Here is a 19,941-nt window from a genome sequence, read left to right on the forward strand (position 1 = left end):
AAGGATAACATATGTACAGATTGAAAAGCGATAGAGTTAGAAGGCGGAGTCGGAATGACCGTTAGATTGTGAGATGAGCGGGTCGGCCAGGTCCGCTCGAGTCATGGACGTTAGTCGCTAAGATGCCGTCATTGCCACGACGATCAGTTGATAGGACCTCACACTCTGATCGCATACGCTGTTGTACGCTGACATGCTGCAACACATTAATACTGTTCATTCTCGAGGGAGCATGCAGTATAATAAACCTGAAAATGATGAAGCTCCTTTCTACGGCGCCGTGTATGTTCCTTCACGGACTGGGTATCGCCAACGCAACAATTTGATCAACTACCCCATCCCACCACAGTCTTCTACACTACATCCTCCATCTCGTCCTCGCCCTCTGAGTCGCCATCACCCGGACCCTCTGGCGCAGCTGCCTCTGCTTGCTTACTAGTATCGCGTTGGTTGTCGAAGACGGCCTGCCGCTTCCAGTTGCTCGCAAAGGGCCCAGACTTGACAAGCAGCGCAATGTCGCCAAGCACCTCCTTGAGATACTGCTCTGGTTGTTTTGTGCGCTGTTTGATAGCCTTCATCGGCCAGTACTGGTATTCGTCGAACAGCTGGTGCAGTACGTCGATGAGGTCGGAACGAGCCATACGAGCCGCCTTGTTCTGCTGTGACTTGGCCTTGGTCGTGGGCTTGATGAAGTTCTTGAAGCGGTTGTTGAGGGTGATGGAGTTGTTGACGTCAGAGACTTCGGTGTCTTTCGTGATGATGGTGGTGGTGTAGGAGCCTTGAATGGCTTGTTTGATGCGCGCGGCGCTGAAGTCCTTGAACTCTTTGGTTTCGAGAGGATTCGCGTTATACTGCCGTGTCGCGTGGCCGACGAGGGCAGTCTGTTTGGGGATCGCCTTCTTGTACTTGCTCCGTTTTTGGACGCGCGCATTCGGATCTTGTATACCACCACCATAGCCTCCGTGGCCTCTCCCATAGCCGAAGCCTTGTCCCTTGAACCCTGGCAGATCCTTCTCTGTAAAGATGTATGTGTTGCCCAGTTGCGCTTCGGAAGCGGCTGCAGGATCGAGCTGGAAGGCGGAGGGTAAGTTGGACTTTGCGCGCCAACGATCATCGAGGAAGACGCGCATAGGCTTGTCCTTGTCGATGCCGCTCGTCGTCGCGAATGCGAGGACTTCGCCGATCTGTATCTGATCGTTGTCGTTACCGTCGGCAACGTTTTCCCATTTAGACACTGCCTCGTAGAGCCAGTCTGGAATCCGCGTGAGCCAGACATCCTGTTGAGGATTGTCCTTGTTGATGCTCATCTCGCCGGTGTCCTCGTAGAAGTCATCGTCCATGAAGCCTATGTCGCCTTCCGCCTTGACCCCGGCTTCTGTCTTGATGCCGTTCATGGTAGCGAGTGTGTGTGTGTTGTTGCCTGGGGTGAGTTGGTAGAGATGATGAAAGATCGACTGAACTAGGGCGCGCTCTTCCCCGACGCGCTTCCGCACTAGCGTGCCAAGCCCTTATCGATAATGCAGCTATGGAGAGGTCGCGCTTGCCCCACGTCTGCTGCCTATCAACAACCAACAGGCACGACTGAATCTCGTTCGTAGCTACAGAGTTATCCTCTTGTCCTCGCCATTCATTCTCTCATACCCTCTCAGCTTGAGCTCTAAACGTCTTCTCAACCAATCCAGCTCGTCCAAAACCCCCACAATGGCTTCACAAGCTGTCACCTCGGCTTTACAGCAGATTGAGGCGGCACCGGCCAGCGAAAAGCCCTCTCAGTACACTGCTCTCCTCCAACAGATCATAGAATCATCCACCAATATCGCCGCCGATCTGAACGCATACGCACAAACCCTCCTCGATGACTCGCTCGGCATAGTCGTTCTGCGGCCACTCCTCGCTGCTTTCGTAGATGCGTTCCGGACTGTCAAGGACGCAGACGCCAGGATTGAAGTTGGAGAGAAGGTCATCACACTATTACAGTCCAAGGGCGCGGGCCAGTATGAGGAGCAGGACACTCAGATCAAGCATGCTCTTGCAGATGCGTTCGAGCAGAACGAGGACTTCAGACGGTCAGCACAGACGCTCGCGACCATAAACCTTGAGTCAACACAAAAGTCTGTCTCCGCGGATGACAAGGCGCAGGTCTGGATCCGGATAGTGCGGTGCTATCTGGAGGAAGACGATCCAACGAGCGCCTTCACACATCTGAACAAGATCAAGAACATCATCTTCAACGTACAAGACAAGACCACCAAGGTCATGTTTCAATTGAGTCAAGCCCGCATTCTCGACTCGCAACGGTCCTTCCTTGATGCTGCCCAGGGATACTACACTTTGAGCAACGAGCCAGTTGTGGACGCTGAAGAGCGCGACAACTTTCTTGGGAAAGCAATCATCTGTGCAGTCCTCGCTCCTGCTGGTCCGCAACGAGGTAAGATGTTGGCCAAGCTCTACAAGGACGACCGAGCCAGTTCCGCCGACGACTATGCCATCCTCGAGAAGATCTTCCTGAACCGTCTCCTCACACCTGCCGAGATCAACGCCTTCTCCGCCAAGCTCGAGCCTCACCATCTCGCCCGGGCCGCTGATGGCTTGACTGTGCTCGACAAGGCTATCCTGGAACACAACTTGCTCGGCGCATCGAAGCTCTATAACAACATCGGATTTGATCAGCTGGGCGAACTACTGGGCATCGACGCTGAGAAGGCCGAGGACTACGCGGCAAAGATGTTAGAGCAAGGCCGACTTGCAGGTTACATCGACCAGATCGACCGATACGTTTTCTTCGAGGGCGAGGCCAGTGGTGAGCGTAAGACAGGGCACGCAGAGCGCGTTGTCGGCAAAGAGCTACGGAAGTGGGATGCCAACGTCACAGGCCTGGCAGAGGAGGTGGAGAAGGTCACGTCGATGATTCAGAACCAATATCCCGACTTCTATGCAGCGCAGGTGGCGCACTAGTGTCGGATCGATATTACCAGCAGCGATGATGAGTAGGCAAGCATAATCGGCGTCCGGGATCGCATATACCCAATGTACACTTAGACATGAATACGAGCATGATATCGTACTCCCATTCCTGAGATATCGCATTCACGTAACAGCCCCGAGGCTGACATGCTCGTGTTATCGATACATATGATACATTCAAAGACGCATCCCACCTCTCGACGCCACCACTATTGTACACTCTCCTTACCCTCTTGCCCCAACACAGCTTCATACTCCTCCAGACTCTTAACTTCCAAATCACTAATCTTCAAGACTGTGAAGTACTGTTTGCTCATAACATGCTTGACATGTCTCCGTCTCCTCTTGGTCTTCTCCTCCACCCTCAACGGCTCAGTCTCCACACCCACAACCCGCGCTCTGCATGTGAATAACCGCTCGTCCAGATAAAACACCTTCTTCCCACGATCTGCGTTTCCCTTGACAGGCTCTGGGGCTTTTAACGTGTAGTCGCGCGATCCGATGTGTGTAGCGCGGTTCAGACGCAGAACATCGCCTGGTCGTACATGTGGCATTTGGAAGGGGAGGCGAAGCGTGTCTCCGCGAGTGAGAAGATATGGGCGGCCATGTAGATGTGCGGTTATGTAATGTGCCGGCTGCGATTGTAGGAGAGGGAGGAGCTTGCGGATGGAGGGTGTGAGGGTTTGTGAGAGGATGTCTGAGCGGGCATTTGGTGAGGCTTTGATGTCGTTTGTGGAAGCGGGGGCTGGGGCGTCTTTAGGGAGAGGCTGTGGTGTTTGAGCGCGCTCTTTGGCCTCGTCTGATATGCGGTGGCCGGATTGCATGAGCGGTTCGGGCGTATTCGATGTGTCGAGGTTGTGCGATACGGTTGTTATGCCTGCGCGGCGGATCGTTGGTTGGATGATCGCTCTAGATTCGAAGAGCGCATGGCGTGCAGAGCGGGCGAATAGAGCCATTACTGGGGTTTGTGGGATGCAATGGCTGGGGTGGCTGCTGGATTCAGTATCTTTGGTGTTGCGGGAGTCCGATGTTGAAGAATCCCGCATCGCGCTAGTGGGGGCTAGTGCCGAACTTTTTGGAGGCAAGGCGCCTGGTGGAAGACTCCACTCCACTACCACCACCCTTACAGCATACACAGAGGTAGTCGCCGTCGCCATGCCTCAGAACGAGTATATCGAGCGCTTTACGAAGCAGTACGTCGCACCAATCCTACATCTCGCATCTCGCACCTCGCATCGCCTACCTCAGCACCAATCCTGCGTCGCGATTTGCGCTTTGCGCTCACATCTCAACACCAAGAACACATAACTAACTCTTACCAGGCATGGAAAGCGCTTCGATCATGACGAACGTCAACGGAAAAAGATTGCCCGTGAAGGGCACAATGCCTCGAAGAAGGCGCAAAACTTCCGTGGCCTGAGGGCTAAGTTGTACGCTGAGAAGCGTCGCAAGGAGAAGATTCAGATGAAGCAGAAGATCCGCGCACACGAGGAGAGGAGTAGGTGTTCCTGTACACACTGGCTTGAGGCATACACTGACATCTTTCAGACGTCAAATCCAACGAGGCACCCGAACCTGCCACCGACGCCCTGCCCGCCTACCTCCTAGACCGTAGCAACGAGAAGAACGCAAAAGCCCTATCCTCAGCAATCAAACAGAAGCGTAACGAGAAGGCCGCTCGGTTCTCCGTCCCCCTACCCAAAGTCAAGGGTATCTCTGAGGAAGAGATGTTCTCAGTCGTCAAGACCGGAAAGAAGACTAAGAAGAAGAGCTGGAAGCGTATGATCACCAAACCCACATTCGTCGGACCAGGTTTCACCCGTCGCCCCGTCAAATACGAGCGCTTCATCAGGCCTATGGGTCTGCGTTACAAGAAGGCCAACGTGACGCATCCTGAGCTGAACGTCACGGTTCAATTGCCGATTATTTCAGTAAAGAAGAACCCCCAACAGGTAAGTTCTGACTGTACGAAGTGCATGTGAGACATATACTGACTTCTCAGCCCATGTACACGCAGCTCGGTGTGCTCACGAAAGGCACAATCATCGAAGTTAATGTGTAAGCTGGTCGCTCTGTATACATGTGCAGGTTACTAATGCCTCTTCAGGTCTGAACTCGGTCTTGTAACCGCTGGAGGCAAGGTAGTCTGGGGTCGCTACGCGCAAATTACCAGTGAGTTATAACTGTATGAGTGCATGTGAGACGTATGCTGACTTCGTCCCTCTAAGACAACCCCGAGAATGACGGTTGCTTGAACGCTGTTCTGCTCGTCTAAGCTTGTCGTATAAAACAGGGACGAACCGTGAACAATGCATTTGATGGCGTTATGTGGGTCAAACAGCAAAATCGAATTCCAAGGCGTTGCGGCGATTACGAGAGAACGGGATTTGCTAGGCACGGAATGTGGCAAGGCTGGCCGATGATGCAACTGAGCATGTATATCTTGGAGGACTTTTAGCTAGCAAAGAAAAAGAGTAATGATACCACATTGATCAAGCTGTTGTGCATTCATCGAACTCAGAAGTCTGTCGTCAGATTTTTGTGGAGGAAGTTAAACTACAACACGAGTTTAAGATGCTGGTGGTAATTACGATGCTAGATTAAATACCCAATCCGTGACCGCCCAATCCGTGGTATCTTCCCAGTCGATCCATCTCCGCATAAAGACAAAAACGCCAAAAGATTCTTTCCCACCCAAGATACCAAATAGCTGGTTCACATCTACAAAGCGACGTTATACGATAACGTCACTCAAATCCACATGCCTTCTCCTTCTAGCCACATCCCCTGCTAGAGCCCTTCCATCGCTGTCCAGCGCCTCATCACCCGCCCAATCCACGACAATCTCATCGCGGATCTCGTCATCGAAACTACCCCTCCTCCCCGTCTTATCCGCCCAGCCCGTACGTTCAAGCTCGATGATGCCACCAAATCGCCTCTCTCCATTCGCAATGAAAAGAGACTGGCCATCAGGCGTAAACGACACACCACCCGCAGGGCCGAAGAAATCGAACGTTTGCTTCGACTCCCACGTCTGCGCATTGATGATGTTGATGAAGTCATCTGCTTCGGCGGCAACGAGAACACGCGGGCCGGAGCCGATGGGCGAGAAGTGGAGGGAACGCGGGACGCTGAGTTCGCTCTTCATGACGGCGAGCGGCTTCTCCCAGTAGCGCGCGTCCCAGACGACGATGGTGGAATCCTGCGCGGCGGTCGCGACGTGGATGCCGTCGTCGGCCCAGGCACAGGCGAAGGCGTCGTCTGTGTGCGAGTTTAGCGTTTCGAAGGGCTGGCCGGTTTCTGCGTTTGTGATGAGAGTTTCTTGGAAATCGCCGACGACGACGCGCATGCGTCCATTTGGACTGGTAGCCGAGCAGTTGACGGCTGCGGGGTAGAGGAACGAGTGGACGAAGGTGTTGGTGCCGCAGTCGAGCACACGGAGCCGGTGGTCGTTGGAACAGAGGACGGCTTGTGGGGTGTAGGTTCGCCGTGAGGGGAAGAGGTGCATGTGATTAACTATGCGTGATTTTGTGTCGGTCGCAAAGTCGGTGGTGCGGCCGAACGTGCAGGGCGAGCCGTGGGTTGAGGAGAGATTGGTGATGGCGTACTCGCCTTCGAAAGCACCGGCGATGAGTACGTCGCCGTGGGAAGCGATAGTGGTAATCGATGCATCGAGAGCCAGGTGTTTGTTGAGGTCAACGACGGCGTCTTCGGATGTGCCTTCTGCGTCTGTGTGGAGTACTTGGTGACCTTTTGCATAGTAAATATCATTGCGAGATGTGGCCGTCAGAACATTCCGCAGCTGGAAGTGAGGCACAAAGGCACGGGGGCTGGTGTTGATCCTTCGGAACTGGAAGAAGCTGTCCGTGTTGGGTGTTGAATGGACGTGCTAAGAGAGGTTAGCCAAAGATATAGATCATATATGTGAAGCTCATTTCTGTGCCATAGCTATACTACACCCTGGAGAGATGTTATATCTTGTTCCTCATTCGGGCTTGTAGAACGCAGTAATCTCTTCAGGGTGTGGAGTAGCTGGAGCAAGAAAACGCTTCTTCGTACTATGCATACCTTGCGAACCTGCTTCACACAATGAGGCACCCGCTGACGCTCATGTTGCGACCTTGCTCTCCGTACCGAAGCCCTAGTAGTCTTCCGGGCGGTCCAATCAATTCCCTGGTAATCATACTCATCACCCTTGAGATCTTCTCGGGTAATGAAATCCGGCAGCTGGATGAGATCCAGACCAGGCACAACACCGGGCTTCCACTGCCCGTAGAAGCGGTGGAAGTAGGACGTAATGGGGCAAAAGGCCGCCCGGTCCTGTATGCTCAGGTGCGGTTCGTTAAGTGTTGGCGGTGGCTCAAGTAACAGGTCAGTACCGTATGGCAGGTTGCCTGCTATGGTGACCGGCGCAATGAAGTGTGTAGTGGATGTGTGGTGTTGAGGTATGCTGGAGCCTGCAAACATGTCGAAAGCGTTGTATGTGACATAGGATGGATGGATTGGCCCGAAGCCAAACATGTCTTCTATCGTGCCTCCCTCATCCAGCGAGGGGTCCCCATCGTCGCTGTTTGCTCCTGCCTGATGCGACTCGGGCATGGCTTCCATGAAATGCTGGTAGTCCTCTAGCGATATCCCCCCACCATCGTCATCGTCGTCGCCGTCGTCCTCGTCGTCATCGGGCGGTCTGTTGTCAGAGAGGGTCGCTAGCGTCACAGCAGCAGCCAGTGCGCTGGGTGAGTGCGGCCAGTCTCCAGCGGGCGGGTGGGCGTGCGGCGGCGTTGTGGGATGTGTGGTGGAGTGTGGCGCGGGCCAGTTGTGCATGCTGGCCATCGACGCCCGCTATCCGCCTGATAGCCAGTGCAGCGGGGCCGCCGAGGCAGGTTCTTGGGGCAGTTGCGTCTGCGACGAAATGGTCGGCTGGTGTAGTTGTAGAGAGGCGTTGGGGCGCAAGGTATAGGCTTGTCTGGCGTGGGGGAGGCGACTAGGCCGAAGCATAGGCTCAGGCAGAATGCAGCAGTCAAGTCCAGGGCCCAGGGGCTGACTGGCTAGGCTCTTCGCTTCGCAGGCTGACTGGGTCGCGTTCGGCGCTCGACCTGGCTATCCAGGCGCTGCATGCGACAGAGGTACGTCCAGGCTAATTGTGGGGTTGCTTCTGGCAAGTCACAGTCGGGTATTGGCTGCGGGAGAGTTGGGCTGGGCTGCAGGGCAGGGCAGGGTGACGGTCATGAATATGGCTATGCGCGTCGGGACGGCTTCTGAAGCTCCAATGCCGTCAGATATATATCCCACGCTCCACGTCGTCGAATATTCCCATCGAGCCCTCCTCCGCGGGCCCTCTAGTCTGAACACGGGGGGATCGGACAGCCCACCCCCAAGCCTGGCTAGCGACTCCACCATCTCTCAGATCTCCAGACGTTAGATCTGTGTATTCACGCTGCTCGACTCCACGCTGTCACCAGGCGCTCAGGGTTAAGCGGCTGCGGCGTGTCCACGCACCGTGATACAACTCACATGGCACTGCCAACACGACAACCTTCTGGAGCCAAGGCCCCGCGACGAGAATGCAGTGGCCACCCACCATTACACACCCACGTCCACATCTGCTCTTGTCAGGCCTCTTTTGGGACACAGACAGCACACCAGCTTCGCTAAGCGCATCTTCTGGGTGACGTGCTGAGCGCCGGCCCACGGTTGCACGGCTATTTCGTGGAGCAAATCAGACGTCGGTTCCCACCGCGCCTCCCCAGACTGTGGCTCGAACGCCGTTTTTGTCTCCCCTTGCCGTTCTGCCTGTAGACAACGGTGCTGGCACTCCACGACAGCACGCCACAGATCGCTCCAGCGAAACTCGAACCACCCTGCGGGCGCGCTGGGCGCACAGGGCGGATCTTGAGACTGCAAAACAGCACAGGAACACTGATGCGAGGTCATTCATCAAAGTGGTATTTCAGCATCGGTATGCCGTGTCTCGCGAGAGCTGACGACATGCCGTAAGAATGTATTACTAGTGCGAGGTGCCTACGTGACCCCGACGGCGAAGTGGAAATTCTATGATCTCATAAACGATGACAGAAATGGCCTGCTAAAACGAACACCCCAGGAATGCCGCAAATCATGTAGTACATATGCAGTCCGCTCCTACGCGACGCCTCATTGCGAAATCAATTATCATAGTACTGATCGTATCCCTGCTGCTGTTGCTGCGGTGGCCATCCGCCAGCCGATGTCGCCGCTGGTGTCTTGAGTCTTCGTTCTGTTGGTGCCCAACGTCAGTGACTGCATTATCGCGAGAAGTTGTGTTCCTTACCTGCTTCAAAGTCATGCCACCTGCGCATCGTGATCTTGCTGCTGTCGAACTCTCCCTCATACTCCAGTCCTGCCTTCTTCGTCTTCTCGCCCGCCGTCTTTCGAGTATCTCCCCAGCTGAAGTCGTCAAACTTCCAGAAGGCATACGTCGGAAGCACAAAATTCCAAACAGGCAGTGACAGCAGATAGACGAACATCCAGGCGACGTAAGACCATCGATGAGCCGTTACGATGATAAGAACCGCGGGTAAACCAAGAATGAGCGCTAGCAGGATGAGGGGTATGACAGGAGCTTCGGTGTGGAGGATGGCGGCTTTGATAGCGATAGCGACTGGACGTGGTCAGCAAAGCCAGGATTTCAAGATGGGGTACGGGGGCTTACTTAGGTAGAAGGTAAAGGCAATGGCGGCCGGGAGGACCAGGGTTCCGATCAACTCGATGAACACAACGAACTGCATGCTGAAGCAGAAGGTGCCACACAGATCTCGCACTAGCACAAGCTCCATCAGGTTGTGGACCGTACTATTAATCCATCGTCTGCGCTGTGACAGCAAGACTTTGAACTCGTCCGGTACAGTGGTTTTGCAAACGGCTTGCGGCACAAAAACCTGTTTCCGCTTGGGGAACGTCTTGAGCATAAGCGTCGACAGATAACGATCTTCACCTAGTAGTAGCAGATTCTTCTTGTGCAACGTATCGACCACGTTCTCCGAATAGTGCTCGACGACGTCAGGGTTAGCCAGGATCGGGACCCAGTAGTTCTGACCGCCCTTGGGAGCCTTGATGCGGTACATGCAGAAACAACCGGGCAAGCAAGTGACACCACCAAAGACCGACTCGAATGACTTTGCCAAGTGGTGGGAGATGAAGTATCTAGTATGATTAGTGGCGCGATTGTCAGACACGGCAAATGCACTTACTCAAACACCTGGATCATGGAGACCCACGAATCCCGCTTATTGGCAATCTTTGTTTCGCCGCAGAGCCCCATGATATCTGGATCCTTTACCATGGCTGAGATCATGTGCGTCAAGCTGTCAGGGAAGACCTTTGTGTCGGCGTCCACCATGAGGACTATCTCATAGAAATCAGGCGATATGCCAGTAATCTTCCAGATACCGTTGAACATCTCAAACTCAAGCTCCGTCATACGCTCGTCAAACATGACCTTTTGCAAGAACGACATGAGGATGATCTGACTGTCTCGCTTTCCACGATTGCCAGGCTTGGACTTCTTGGCCTCATCAGGTGTACCACACTTTACCACTAGCATCACTGGAACACGTTGCTGCTTCTCGACGGGAATGCGCGTCGTCTCGCCATAGTCATAGAAACCCGAGTAGATCTTGGCCATGTTGTGTCGTTTCGAGCCACTGGCGACTGCGACGTACGAGTGCGCTTGAACCTCGTGGGGCAATACCGCGTGATCCCTCATCATACCAAGACAGACTTCGGGCGTTGTCAAGTCTTCACCGTGACCCTTGATCATACCGTCGCAAATGATGAGAATCAACTTGTGACTGTTGGGGTAGTCGGTGGTAGCAATGGAGTCGAGTGTAGTTCGCAGACCTTCGGGACCTTCAGAGTAGGCGGTGACAAGACAGATGGTATGAGCCAATGGGTATCCGAAAGGCTGCCACTCTGGAGGAGGCTGAGGCACGACTGCTTCGTGTGTGAAACCTGCGGGCCCGGAACCTTCGACGCTAGAGTAACGGTTGGTATCGGTGTTACCGGAAAGGAGTAGGCTGGATCGAGATTCCTGTGCCGTAAATACCGCATTGTGTTTTCCATCCATGGGCATAGTGCCCTGGCTGGCGTTGAGTTGCTTGTACATGCCACCGTTCGATCCGAGGACACGAGATGCTGTGCTCTGGCTAGTCATGGTTGTGGGCGGGGCACGGGTCTTTGCGTTCTTGTCAACCGAGTAGGGGCTGGTGAACCTCGAAGTTTGTGGCAAGAAGGTACTGCCACGCTTGTTGCTGCGGTCAGAGCCGGACGATGGATCCATGAGCTTTGGCGGTGGGCGGTAGATGTCATCACTCCATTCCTCGATCTGCTGCTTTCGCTGCTTGGAGTCGGCGGGGCCAATAGATGTCTTAGTAGCAGCAAACTTCTTGCTGATGAACCACTGGAAGATCAAAGCGAGGACGAACTTGGCCATGACAACAGCCAGGATGAAGACGAGCGAGACGTAAAGGACAACCTTGGAAGCAATGCAGCCAATGCTCTCTGTGTCGATGGAGCCAACTTTAATAGTCTCGGTGAAGCAACGGGCTACCTGCTTCTCGTAGCTGGACGAGTACGCACGGGTGACATCGACACCGCGAACAGCGGGGTTCTGGCGGATTTCATCGAATAGAGGTGGGATGTTGACCTGGGTTCGGTTGAACCAGTCGAGCAAGTTTAGGTCAAGCACATCACCACCCCAGACCATCAGATTCCTGGAGCTGTTGCGGATGTCCTCCCAGGTGTAGTAAACATCACCAGCATTGTGGAGGCTGTAGAAGCCCCTGCGAGCTTTGTCCGAGGTGTGGCAGAGATAACCGTTGTACTCCAAGAAGGTGGTGTTGGGCTTGGTCGATCCATCTTGGTTGAACAGTCGGCACGGGAAATACCAACCCAGGTCTCCGTTGCCGGTTGTGGGGATTCCAGAGTTCGCCTTCTCGGTGATGAGACCCTTGCAGGCTCCGTTGACGTTCTGGAACAAGAAGCTGGCGTCCTGACCGCCGTGTTTCTCAGGAAGATCGAAGAGGACGTTTGCGTCTTCGGGGACGCCGCGGGCTCGGGGGTGCTTGGACTGGGCGAGATCATAGGCTTTGCCGTGAATGATGAGGTATCCACCGCCGACTTCGTTCGTCCTGAGACGAGCGTTGCCGCCAGAAGGGCAGACGGTTTCCGTAAAACCGAATGTGAGGTAACCAACGAACGTGCAGATGAGCATGATGATGCTGACGAGTCCGACCTTTTCTCTCCAGGCTCGCTGCTGCGCCTTCTGCGGCTTTCCAAAGCACTTCAGGATAGCGTTCGGGCACCAGAAGGTGACGATGGCGCAGTAGACGTTCCACAGACTAGGTGGGCGTAGCTTGTCCTGCTCCTTCTGGCGCTGCTTCTCGCGCGCCTTCATTGTCTCGCTCCGTGTCAGCTTGCGTTGTATCCGCGGCTCTCCGTCGTCCAAGGGAGCCTGCTTGTCATTGTAGCCTCCGCCTGAGGCATTTCGCAGGTGTGGGGGCTTAACATCGGTACTGTCTGAGCTGACCGTTTCGGCTTCCAGATGGTCTTCGAGGATGGGGTCGTTGCCGGTCGTCGAGGGGTGGACGTCCATGCGCTGGGCGTGTTTGCGGTAGTGATAGTTCGGGTGGCTTGGGTCGTTTCGCTGGCGCTCGGGGCGGATGAGGCTGCGCTTTCTCCCTAGCTCTGGCCCAGAGGAATTAGGTTGGCCTCGCATGATAGGATCGCGCTCCATGGGCACGGGGGTGCCGGGTGAAGGAAGCGCGCGGGCATAGGATTGGGTGCCGCTCTTGCTGTTGGAGCGGTCGTGCGATCGCGTGTTCTCCAGGTCGGACGTCCTTCTCCTGCGATGGTGCGAGTCGCGGTGTGCATGGCGCCGCTCGCCCCGTCGTGGCGGCGACGACTCTTCGGGTCGCTGCGGTAGCGACATTTGCGTGAGGATGCGAGCTCAGCTGTTGTTACACAGTGGGGCTGCTGCGCGGAACCCTTTTCGGCCCGGGAAGAATACGTATGGCGACTCTATGAGGTTGCTGATCGCATGAATGGGACGATGCGTGTCTGGGGTGGTCGTGGCCGTGGAAAGGCGGTGGGTCGTAATTTCCGTTTTCAACGAGTGATGGCTGGCTACGGCAGGAGCAAGTGCGGTGCCGGAATAACCAATGTGTGCAGTGTATGTATTGTAGTGAAAGACGGTCCTAACGAGCGACGAGGAAAACCGACGAGACCCCGGGCGATACAATAGGTGTTGCTAGAGCGATGGCAGATGGGGGCGAAGTTGGCCAGGGGGGTGCTATTTTGGGCCTTTCGTTCCGCCACTAGCACAAGGCCATCGCTAGAGCATACATAAACACGGGAACTCTTCTGACTTCGCGATGATCAGAGACTACGGCTGTCGAGGCATGCATTTTCCAGTGTCTGCCTCGGCGATACTATGCAGTAGTACTACACGATTTTTCCATCCTCATGCCTCTCCCCACAGATGTCGCTGTCACACCACAGAGCCCTCAGGCTGTACCTAGGGACGCTGCTACATGAGCGGACCCCTGCATGCACCAAATCCTGCAGCCCACGGAGCCAAACGGTTACCCTGGATCGACGTACTATCAATTTCCCTATCACTAACCTCACCTCTCCTTTTCAACATTACTAGACATTAACTCAAAACGCTCCCTTCTTCGCAACGTGCTCGGCGGCCTTCATGTAAGGGTGTTCAGCTTCTCAGCCCACCGGTCCATTATTTCTATTGACGCCGAGGGCGGTCGCCACTACCACTACCGCATGTCAACACTGCGCGCGTGCAATGCACAGGCTGCCTGAAATAAAAAGGACTGTGCCCCATCCTTCTCCTCATGTACGAGTGGACCTGCGCTGAGCTTTGGCGGTGCATTTCCACTTGACGCCTTGTGCTTTGCGTCAAGCTGAATGACTGAACGCGTGGAGTCAGGGTCTATTCACATAGGCGCAGCTCCACACTCTTCCATGTCTCCATCCTGAGCCCTGCAGGGCGGCAGCTCCACCCGTGCGGACTGCCATGGACGGCTCATTACCTAGCTAGCATTTGTCACATGTATAGGAATCGATAGTTGCGGGCGGAGCTTCGGAGGCAGCGGTAGCTTGGATAAGTAGTCTCTAGGTACTGTCAAGCCTCAACATGTCTGCCCGACCACCTGAACAAACTCTGCGGTTCACGTTTGGACAGTGACCAGATGGTTGATGACGCCACCTTCCTAATACTCACTGCGTACGTGTCTCAAACAGCGCCCAGCCCTGGGGCCAGTAGTCAAATATCGACGCATGCCCATGTACATGCAGAAGCTCCTCCACATTTGCCAATATTCCTCCGTGAGCCGCCATCGATTACTCGCGCCCCTTTCGGTTCTTGCCGAATAGATCGATAGTGCTCGTGTTTCAACTGTAGTCACACACCCTTTCGCTTCCTCAGCGAGCCGGCCTCTGCCGCCCAGTCCACTATTCGCCATTCTATACGAGGGTCTGCATGCATCGGGTGGGGTTTCAAAAAGCGTCAACCTCCCACTTGCCTTGCCTGCTACGTAGAACTGTTGGCGCGAAAGTTGCAGGTTGATAGTTGACCCAGAAGACTACCTGTTCGCGTTCTGTTCAGGGTCCAAGTGCCGAAGCTGCGAACCCTCCACTCCGCTCCCTGTAAGTCTAATCCTTTTCTGTATTGTAGATCATCATCCCAGGGTGCGCATCCTGAGGCCGAGGTTGGCGAACAGTATCCCAGCCCGTCGTCACACCGCAATTCAAGTACTAACAGTGAATTGTGCGAGTAGAGAGGATCCACACGGCAGACGGTCTCTTATCGCATGCGCGGATTTCTTTGTCGCTAGGACTGCACCACCATCTTAGAGCCCCGCCGTTCCAGCGAGTCAGGACTTAGGCGGACATAAGACTGCAACCAGAGGTCTAACGAAGGGGGATTCGCCTTTTTCTAGCCATGTCCCAGGTCGCTTCGACACCACCATCCAGGGCATTGCCACCCATTCCAGCCGACCAAGAAGCCTACAGCGCGCATCGTCCCGCCTCGAACGGCTCAAGTGGCTTCCAGCAGCGCAAACCCCCCGCCGTGCGCCACTCCTCAACGCCCTCTTTCAGCATCACCGAGCACCACGACACAGCAGGCGGACGCGACTCGAGACAGTCCGGCTCTTCTTTCAACCAAAGCTCCGACGGCCACTCGAGAACGCCCTCGCGAGAAACTCCAGACATTGAGCACAGATTCTCGGGGAGCTCGATTCCACCCGCACAGGACATTCCCTTCAAGCGACTGCATATTAGCGACGGCTCGTACGGGAGTCGATTCTCGCACGTTGCAGAGATGGACGTCGCAAATGCACACGACGAGACGGACCATATATACACTCCCCAAGAGCAATACCGGCCCGTATCCTACCCGAGCCAACCAACCCCGCCGGCTGCAACATATCCTCCCCGCGAGACCGCACAATCGCCGAATGGCGGCTCCCAGCACTCGTCAAATAACAGCGGGCGCAACAGCTACTTTAACAGCCATGCGCAAGAGGGCGAGCTGCAAGTCCCGCGCAGCACGGTTCCAAGACCCAACTCTGCATACACACTCGGCTCAGAGCTGAACATGCGAGGTCGCACAGAATCCCCGCGCCTCTCTGTGGTTGGAACCCCATCACCTAGTGGATCACCAAACCCTTACGCCCGCCCCGTATCAACGAGCCGCCGCTCCCCCGACTTTAGGCCGGAGTCGTCTTACATCGATTTGACCAACCTCCCGTACAACCAGCAAATCGCTCCTGCGACAAACTTTGGCAATGCAGGTCTACGGGGCGTTGTGGGGCAGAATGCCTCCCTACTCGACGAGAAGAAGACGCTGGAAATGTACAGGGCAAACGTCAAGAAGACACAGGATACTGCCGTGCAATACGAGTTTGCGCTGTTCATGATACAAGTGGCCCGCGAGGTTCTGGCGACAGAGAATAGCGGTGTCGATCACGGCATGAACCCCACAGAGTTGCTGAAGGAAGCACGACAGATTCTCCAAAGGTTAGCCGACCGCAGCTATCCTTTCGCCCAGTACTACCTCGCCGATGGGTACGCGTCCGGTCTATTCAACAAGGACAAGCCGGACCACGATCGTGCATTTCCCCTCTTTGTAGCTGCTAGCAAACACGGCCATGCTGAATCAGGGTTCCGTGCCGCACTTTGCTACGAGTTTGGCTGGGGCTGCCGCAAGGACTACGCTAAGGCGGTTCAGTTTTACCGTGCTGCTGCGTCCAAGAACCATCCTGGAGCTGCGACACGACTCGGAAAGGCTTGTTTGACAGGCGATATGGGTCTCCAGAACAAGTACAGAGAAGGATTGAAGTGGCTGAAGCGAGCCACCGAGTCGGCCGACTTCCAGTACAACATTGCGCCGTATGAGCTTGGTCTGCTGCACGAGACGGGCTTCGGAGATGACATTTTCAAGGACGAAGTGTACGCGGTGCAGCTGTTTACCCAGTCTGCCGAACTGGGTCACCCATTGGCCGCTTTGAAGCTGGGAGAAGCCTACGAACATGGCCTATTGCGCTGCCCTAAGGATGCTGCGCTTTCCGTTCACTACTACAACTGCGCTGCTCAGGCCGATATCCCAGAGGCCATGATGAACCTCTGCGCCTGGTACATGGTCGGTGCCGAACCTGTTCTAGAAAAAGATGAGAATGAGGCGTACGAATGGGCCAAGAAAGCTGCAGAGCATGGTAAGTTTCTCGATAACAGCGCGAAGTACAGTCCACTAATTCCATCAGGTCTTCCAAAAGCCGAGTATGCCTGTGGATACTTTACAGAAATGGGCATTGGCTGCCGGAGAGATCCTCTAGAAGCAAACGTCTGGTACGTCAAAGCTGCAGATTCCGGCGACGAGCGGGCAAAGCAGCGCCTCGCCATCATCCAAGCTGCGGCATCCGGGCAGTCGCACGTCCCAGCAAGCAACACCGTCACCGAGAAGGGAAAGCTCAAGAAAGAGAAGGGCAGCAAAGAGAAGGATGGTAAAGAGAAGGACGAAAACTGTGTGGTAATGTAGAATTGGGCGTGTTGTGCTGGCCCTTTGCGATTTCTTTTATACCCTACTCGCGTTTGTTGTTTTTGTTTCCCGCATGTGCTCACGTTGGTCATTCCAACCGTTCCACATAAGCGTGGCGATAATCTTTCTAATATGGGGTTGTGCATATACGGCGTTTGTGGTGCATTGTCCTTTGCATACCGCCGCTTGGGACTGAGCGTCGAGGTCTTGTTAGCATACCTGATGGAGGTCGACACTATTGCATCGTCTCGTCATGTCATAACATGTCTGATGGAGTTACATCTCGTAAAAGCTGAGGTGGATAAAGTGGGTAATTGCATGATGCATCGTAATGACTTTCTATAGCTCAGAGCTTGACTCAACTCAATCATAGACACAGACGACTACAAGCAGGTTGTTTCTGTTCAAAGACTTTCTGTTCAGTATCTTGCACTGTATTTATTGCTATTGCAAGTTCATAGCCCTCGTTTCGACTAAAGATGAATATTCCCTGGATACGATATTAGCTGGCACAGACTGCAGCCAACGGCAGCTGATTCCAGCATCAGATGTCAGTCCATCACGGGTTTCAACGGCTTTGTTGCTCCGAACGCGTCTCGTGACAGCGCGGTTGCCATAAAAGCGCCGATTGGCCAATGTCTTGCAGCATCTTACGTAGCTTTACCTCACGACTATCCGTTCTCGTCCGGCCCTTGCGGTACTCTAGATATGCGAATTCCACGGTACGCGTTCGTAATTGATACGTATTGACTCAATCACGCAGGAATGCGCATCGCAGTGAATGTACATGCAAAGGGCGCATGGCTTGTGCTATACAGGTTGTCAGCATGGCCTTGGCAGGTGTTCCTGGTGGACTCGCTTGCTGCGCTTCCCCAGACCGTGGCTAGCCGCTACCCGAATGGGTAGGCATGATGCACGTTGGCGGCTGAGGGATCCACCTGCACGCCTTAGACTGACTACATGTGTAGGGCGTGCGATAACCGATAGCTGATAGCTAATTCTGATCAAGTGAGGTTTAAAGGCTTGGACTCTCTTCAATCAACTCATCCACGGACTTGTCATCACTTTGTACGTTGCGTCGAAAGTTGAAATAGGAAATAAAGAAGGTTGAACCGTAGACCAAGATGTCACCACCTTCAGCAGTCGAAGTCTCCGCGATTTCGGATACGTCTGGAGTTACTATCCCAAACCCGTTGAGCGCGCCGGTTCTGAGCAACGAGATTCTTGGAAGAAGAAAGAAGACGACTGCGGCTCAATGGGGTGTGGCAGCGCCATCGGACACGGCAAACTTCAGACTCAAGTCTCACGATCACAAGCCCAAAGCCAAGCGATGGAGTCGTAAGTTCATACCGTTTTCAATCAGCATTTTCTCGACATGGACTACATGGCTGACCTATACAAATAGATATCATGACCAAGGAAGCCACGATCCGGAAGGGCAACTCTCTCAAAGAAGCAGCAAAGTATCTTGGTACACCCGGCATAATATCTCTCGGCGGCGGTTTACCATCGAGCGAGTACTTTCCCTTTGAAGAATTGTCAATCAAGGTCCCCACGATTGGTCACTTCTCGGAAGCTGAGACTAGGGAGTCTGGTGTGACTATCACCGCGGGCAAACATGACCTCGCGGAGAACAAGTCTAACTTCGACATTGCTACTGCATTCAACTATGGCCAGGGATCTGGTTCAGCACAACTACTCCGCTTCATGACCGAGCACACTGAACTGATCCATGATCCGCCATACCAAGACTGGAAATGCACCATGACTATCGGAAGCACATCCGCCACCGACATGTGTCTGAGGATGTTCACCCGGCCAGGCGATATGATCCTATCCGAAGAATACACCTTCTCCGCCTTTGTTGAGACCGCCCGACCAATGGGCGTGCGCGTCTGTGGCGTCCCCATCGACAACGAAGGTCTCCTACCCGACGAGATGGACTCTCTTCTAACGAACTGGGACCAAACAGCTCGCGGCGCACGAAAACCCCATATCCTCTATACCGTCCCAACAGGTCAGAACCCGACAGGAGCAACGCAGAGCGCAGAGCGCCGGCACGCACTCTACAAAGTCTGCCAAAAGCACGACATCCACATCCTAGAAGACGAACCCTACTACTTCCTCCAAATGCAACCCTACACCGGCGCCAACGCGCCCTCCGTCCCGCCACCAGCATCCCATGCCGACTTCATCGAATCTCTCGTGCCCAGCTACCTCTCCATTGACACAGACGGGCGGGTAATTCGCTTCGATTCCTTCTCCAAAGTAATCGCGCCCGGATCGCGAATCGGCTGGATCACCGCACCCGCCGAAGTCGTAGAACGGTATTCCAAACACGCAGATGTGTCGACTCAGAACCCCGCTGGCATGTCCCAACTCATCTTATTCAAACTACTGGATGAACACTGGGGCCACGCAGGCTATCTCGACTGGCTCATCCACATGCGCATGCAATATACACATCGCCGCGATATCATCCTTTCAGCATGTACGAAGTACCTCCCTACTGAAGTCATGAGCTGGAAACCTCCTATGGCGGGTATGTTCCATTGGATGCAGGTCGACTTTCGGAAACATCCTAGTTACCCTGCGAAGAGCATTGAGAATATTGAAGAGGGTATCTTTATGCGCGTTATTGAACATGGGGCGCTGGTTATGAGGGGTAGTTGGTTCTATGCGGATGCAGAGGAAGAGCACGATACGCTGTTCTTTAGGGCGACGTATGCGGCGGCGCCGGGGGAGAAGATCGAGGAGGGGATAAGGAGGTTGGGCGAGGCGGTTAGGGAGGAGTTTGGGTTGGGGGATTATGCTAAGGATAAATGAGAGGTGGAGTGGGTGGTGAAATAGATTGAGTGTTGGAACGATCGCTTGTGGTCTTGCTC

The 19,941-nt window shown here is 54.5% G+C and overlaps 8 protein-coding genes across 8 annotated transcripts; 4 read left to right on the plus strand and 4 right to left on the minus strand.

Moving 5' to 3' along the window:
- Window positions 1-353: 353 nt before the first annotated feature.
- Window positions 354-1,394, minus strand: J4E90_009414 (uncharacterized protein; the record flags this gene model as incomplete). Its single annotated transcript, XM_051438933.1, has 1 exon — window positions 354-1,394. The coding sequence occupies one exon, from the start codon at window positions 1,392-1,394 to the stop codon at window positions 354-356; it is 1,041 nt and encodes a 346-aa protein (XP_051287010.1).
- A 307-nt stretch (window positions 1,395-1,701) lies between these two features.
- J4E90_009415 (uncharacterized protein) lies at window positions 1,702-2,955 on the plus strand (the record flags this gene model as incomplete). The annotated part of the gene is made up of 1 exon (XM_051438934.1): window positions 1,702-2,955. One exon carries the CDS (start codon window positions 1,702-1,704, stop codon window positions 2,953-2,955), a length of 1,254 nt encoding a protein of 417 aa, XP_051287011.1.
- A 218-nt stretch (window positions 2,956-3,173) lies between these two features.
- On the minus strand, window positions 3,174-3,920 carry J4E90_009416 (uncharacterized protein; the record flags this gene model as incomplete). Its single annotated transcript, XM_051438935.1, has 1 exon — window positions 3,174-3,920. One exon carries the CDS (start codon window positions 3,918-3,920, stop codon window positions 3,174-3,176), a length of 747 nt encoding a protein of 248 aa, XP_051287012.1.
- A 199-nt stretch (window positions 3,921-4,119) lies between these two features.
- NSA2 (Ribosome biogenesis protein) lies at window positions 4,120-5,239 on the plus strand (the record flags this gene model as incomplete). Its single annotated transcript, XM_051438936.1, has 6 exons — window positions 4,120-4,157; window positions 4,287-4,462; window positions 4,513-4,916; window positions 4,967-5,022; window positions 5,072-5,136; window positions 5,193-5,239. 6 exons carry the CDS (start codon window positions 4,120-4,122, stop codon window positions 5,237-5,239), a joined length of 786 nt encoding a protein of 261 aa, XP_051287013.1.
- Window positions 5,240-5,698: 459 nt separating this feature from the next.
- On the minus strand, window positions 5,699-7,788 carry J4E90_009418 (uncharacterized protein; the record flags this gene model as incomplete). Its single annotated transcript, XM_051438937.1, has 2 exons — window positions 5,699-6,853; window positions 7,033-7,788. 2 exons carry the CDS (start codon window positions 7,786-7,788, stop codon window positions 5,699-5,701), a joined length of 1,911 nt encoding a protein of 636 aa, XP_051287014.1.
- Window positions 7,789-9,128: 1,340 nt separating this feature from the next.
- On the minus strand, window positions 9,129-12,931 carry J4E90_009419 (uncharacterized protein; the record flags this gene model as incomplete). The annotated part of the gene is made up of 4 exons (XM_051438938.1): window positions 9,129-9,220; window positions 9,275-9,604; window positions 9,656-10,146; window positions 10,194-12,931. The coding sequence occupies 4 exons, from the start codon at window positions 12,929-12,931 to the stop codon at window positions 9,129-9,131; spliced, it is 3,651 nt and encodes a 1,216-aa protein (XP_051287015.1).
- Window positions 12,932-14,959: 2,028 nt separating this feature from the next.
- J4E90_009420 (uncharacterized protein) lies at window positions 14,960-17,056 on the plus strand (the record flags this gene model as incomplete). The annotated part of the gene is made up of 1 exon (XM_051438939.1): window positions 14,960-17,056. The coding sequence occupies one exon, from the start codon at window positions 14,960-14,962 to the stop codon at window positions 17,054-17,056; it is 2,097 nt and encodes a 698-aa protein (XP_051287016.1).
- Window positions 17,057-17,954: 898 nt separating this feature from the next.
- Window positions 17,955-19,882, plus strand: J4E90_009421 (uncharacterized protein; the record flags this gene model as incomplete). Its single annotated transcript, XM_051438940.1, has 2 exons — window positions 17,955-17,958; window positions 18,462-19,882. 2 exons carry the CDS (start codon window positions 17,955-17,957, stop codon window positions 19,880-19,882), a joined length of 1,425 nt encoding a protein of 474 aa, XP_051287017.1.
- Between the last annotated feature and the right edge of the window lie 59 nt (window positions 19,883-19,941).

Source organism: Alternaria incomplexa (assembly GCF_024043165.1).
Source record: "Alternaria incomplexa strain BMP 0042 chromosome Unknown scaffold_16, whole genome shotgun sequence".
NCBI classification, from domain to species: Eukaryota; Fungi; Ascomycota; class Dothideomycetes; order Pleosporales; family Pleosporaceae; genus Alternaria; species Alternaria incomplexa.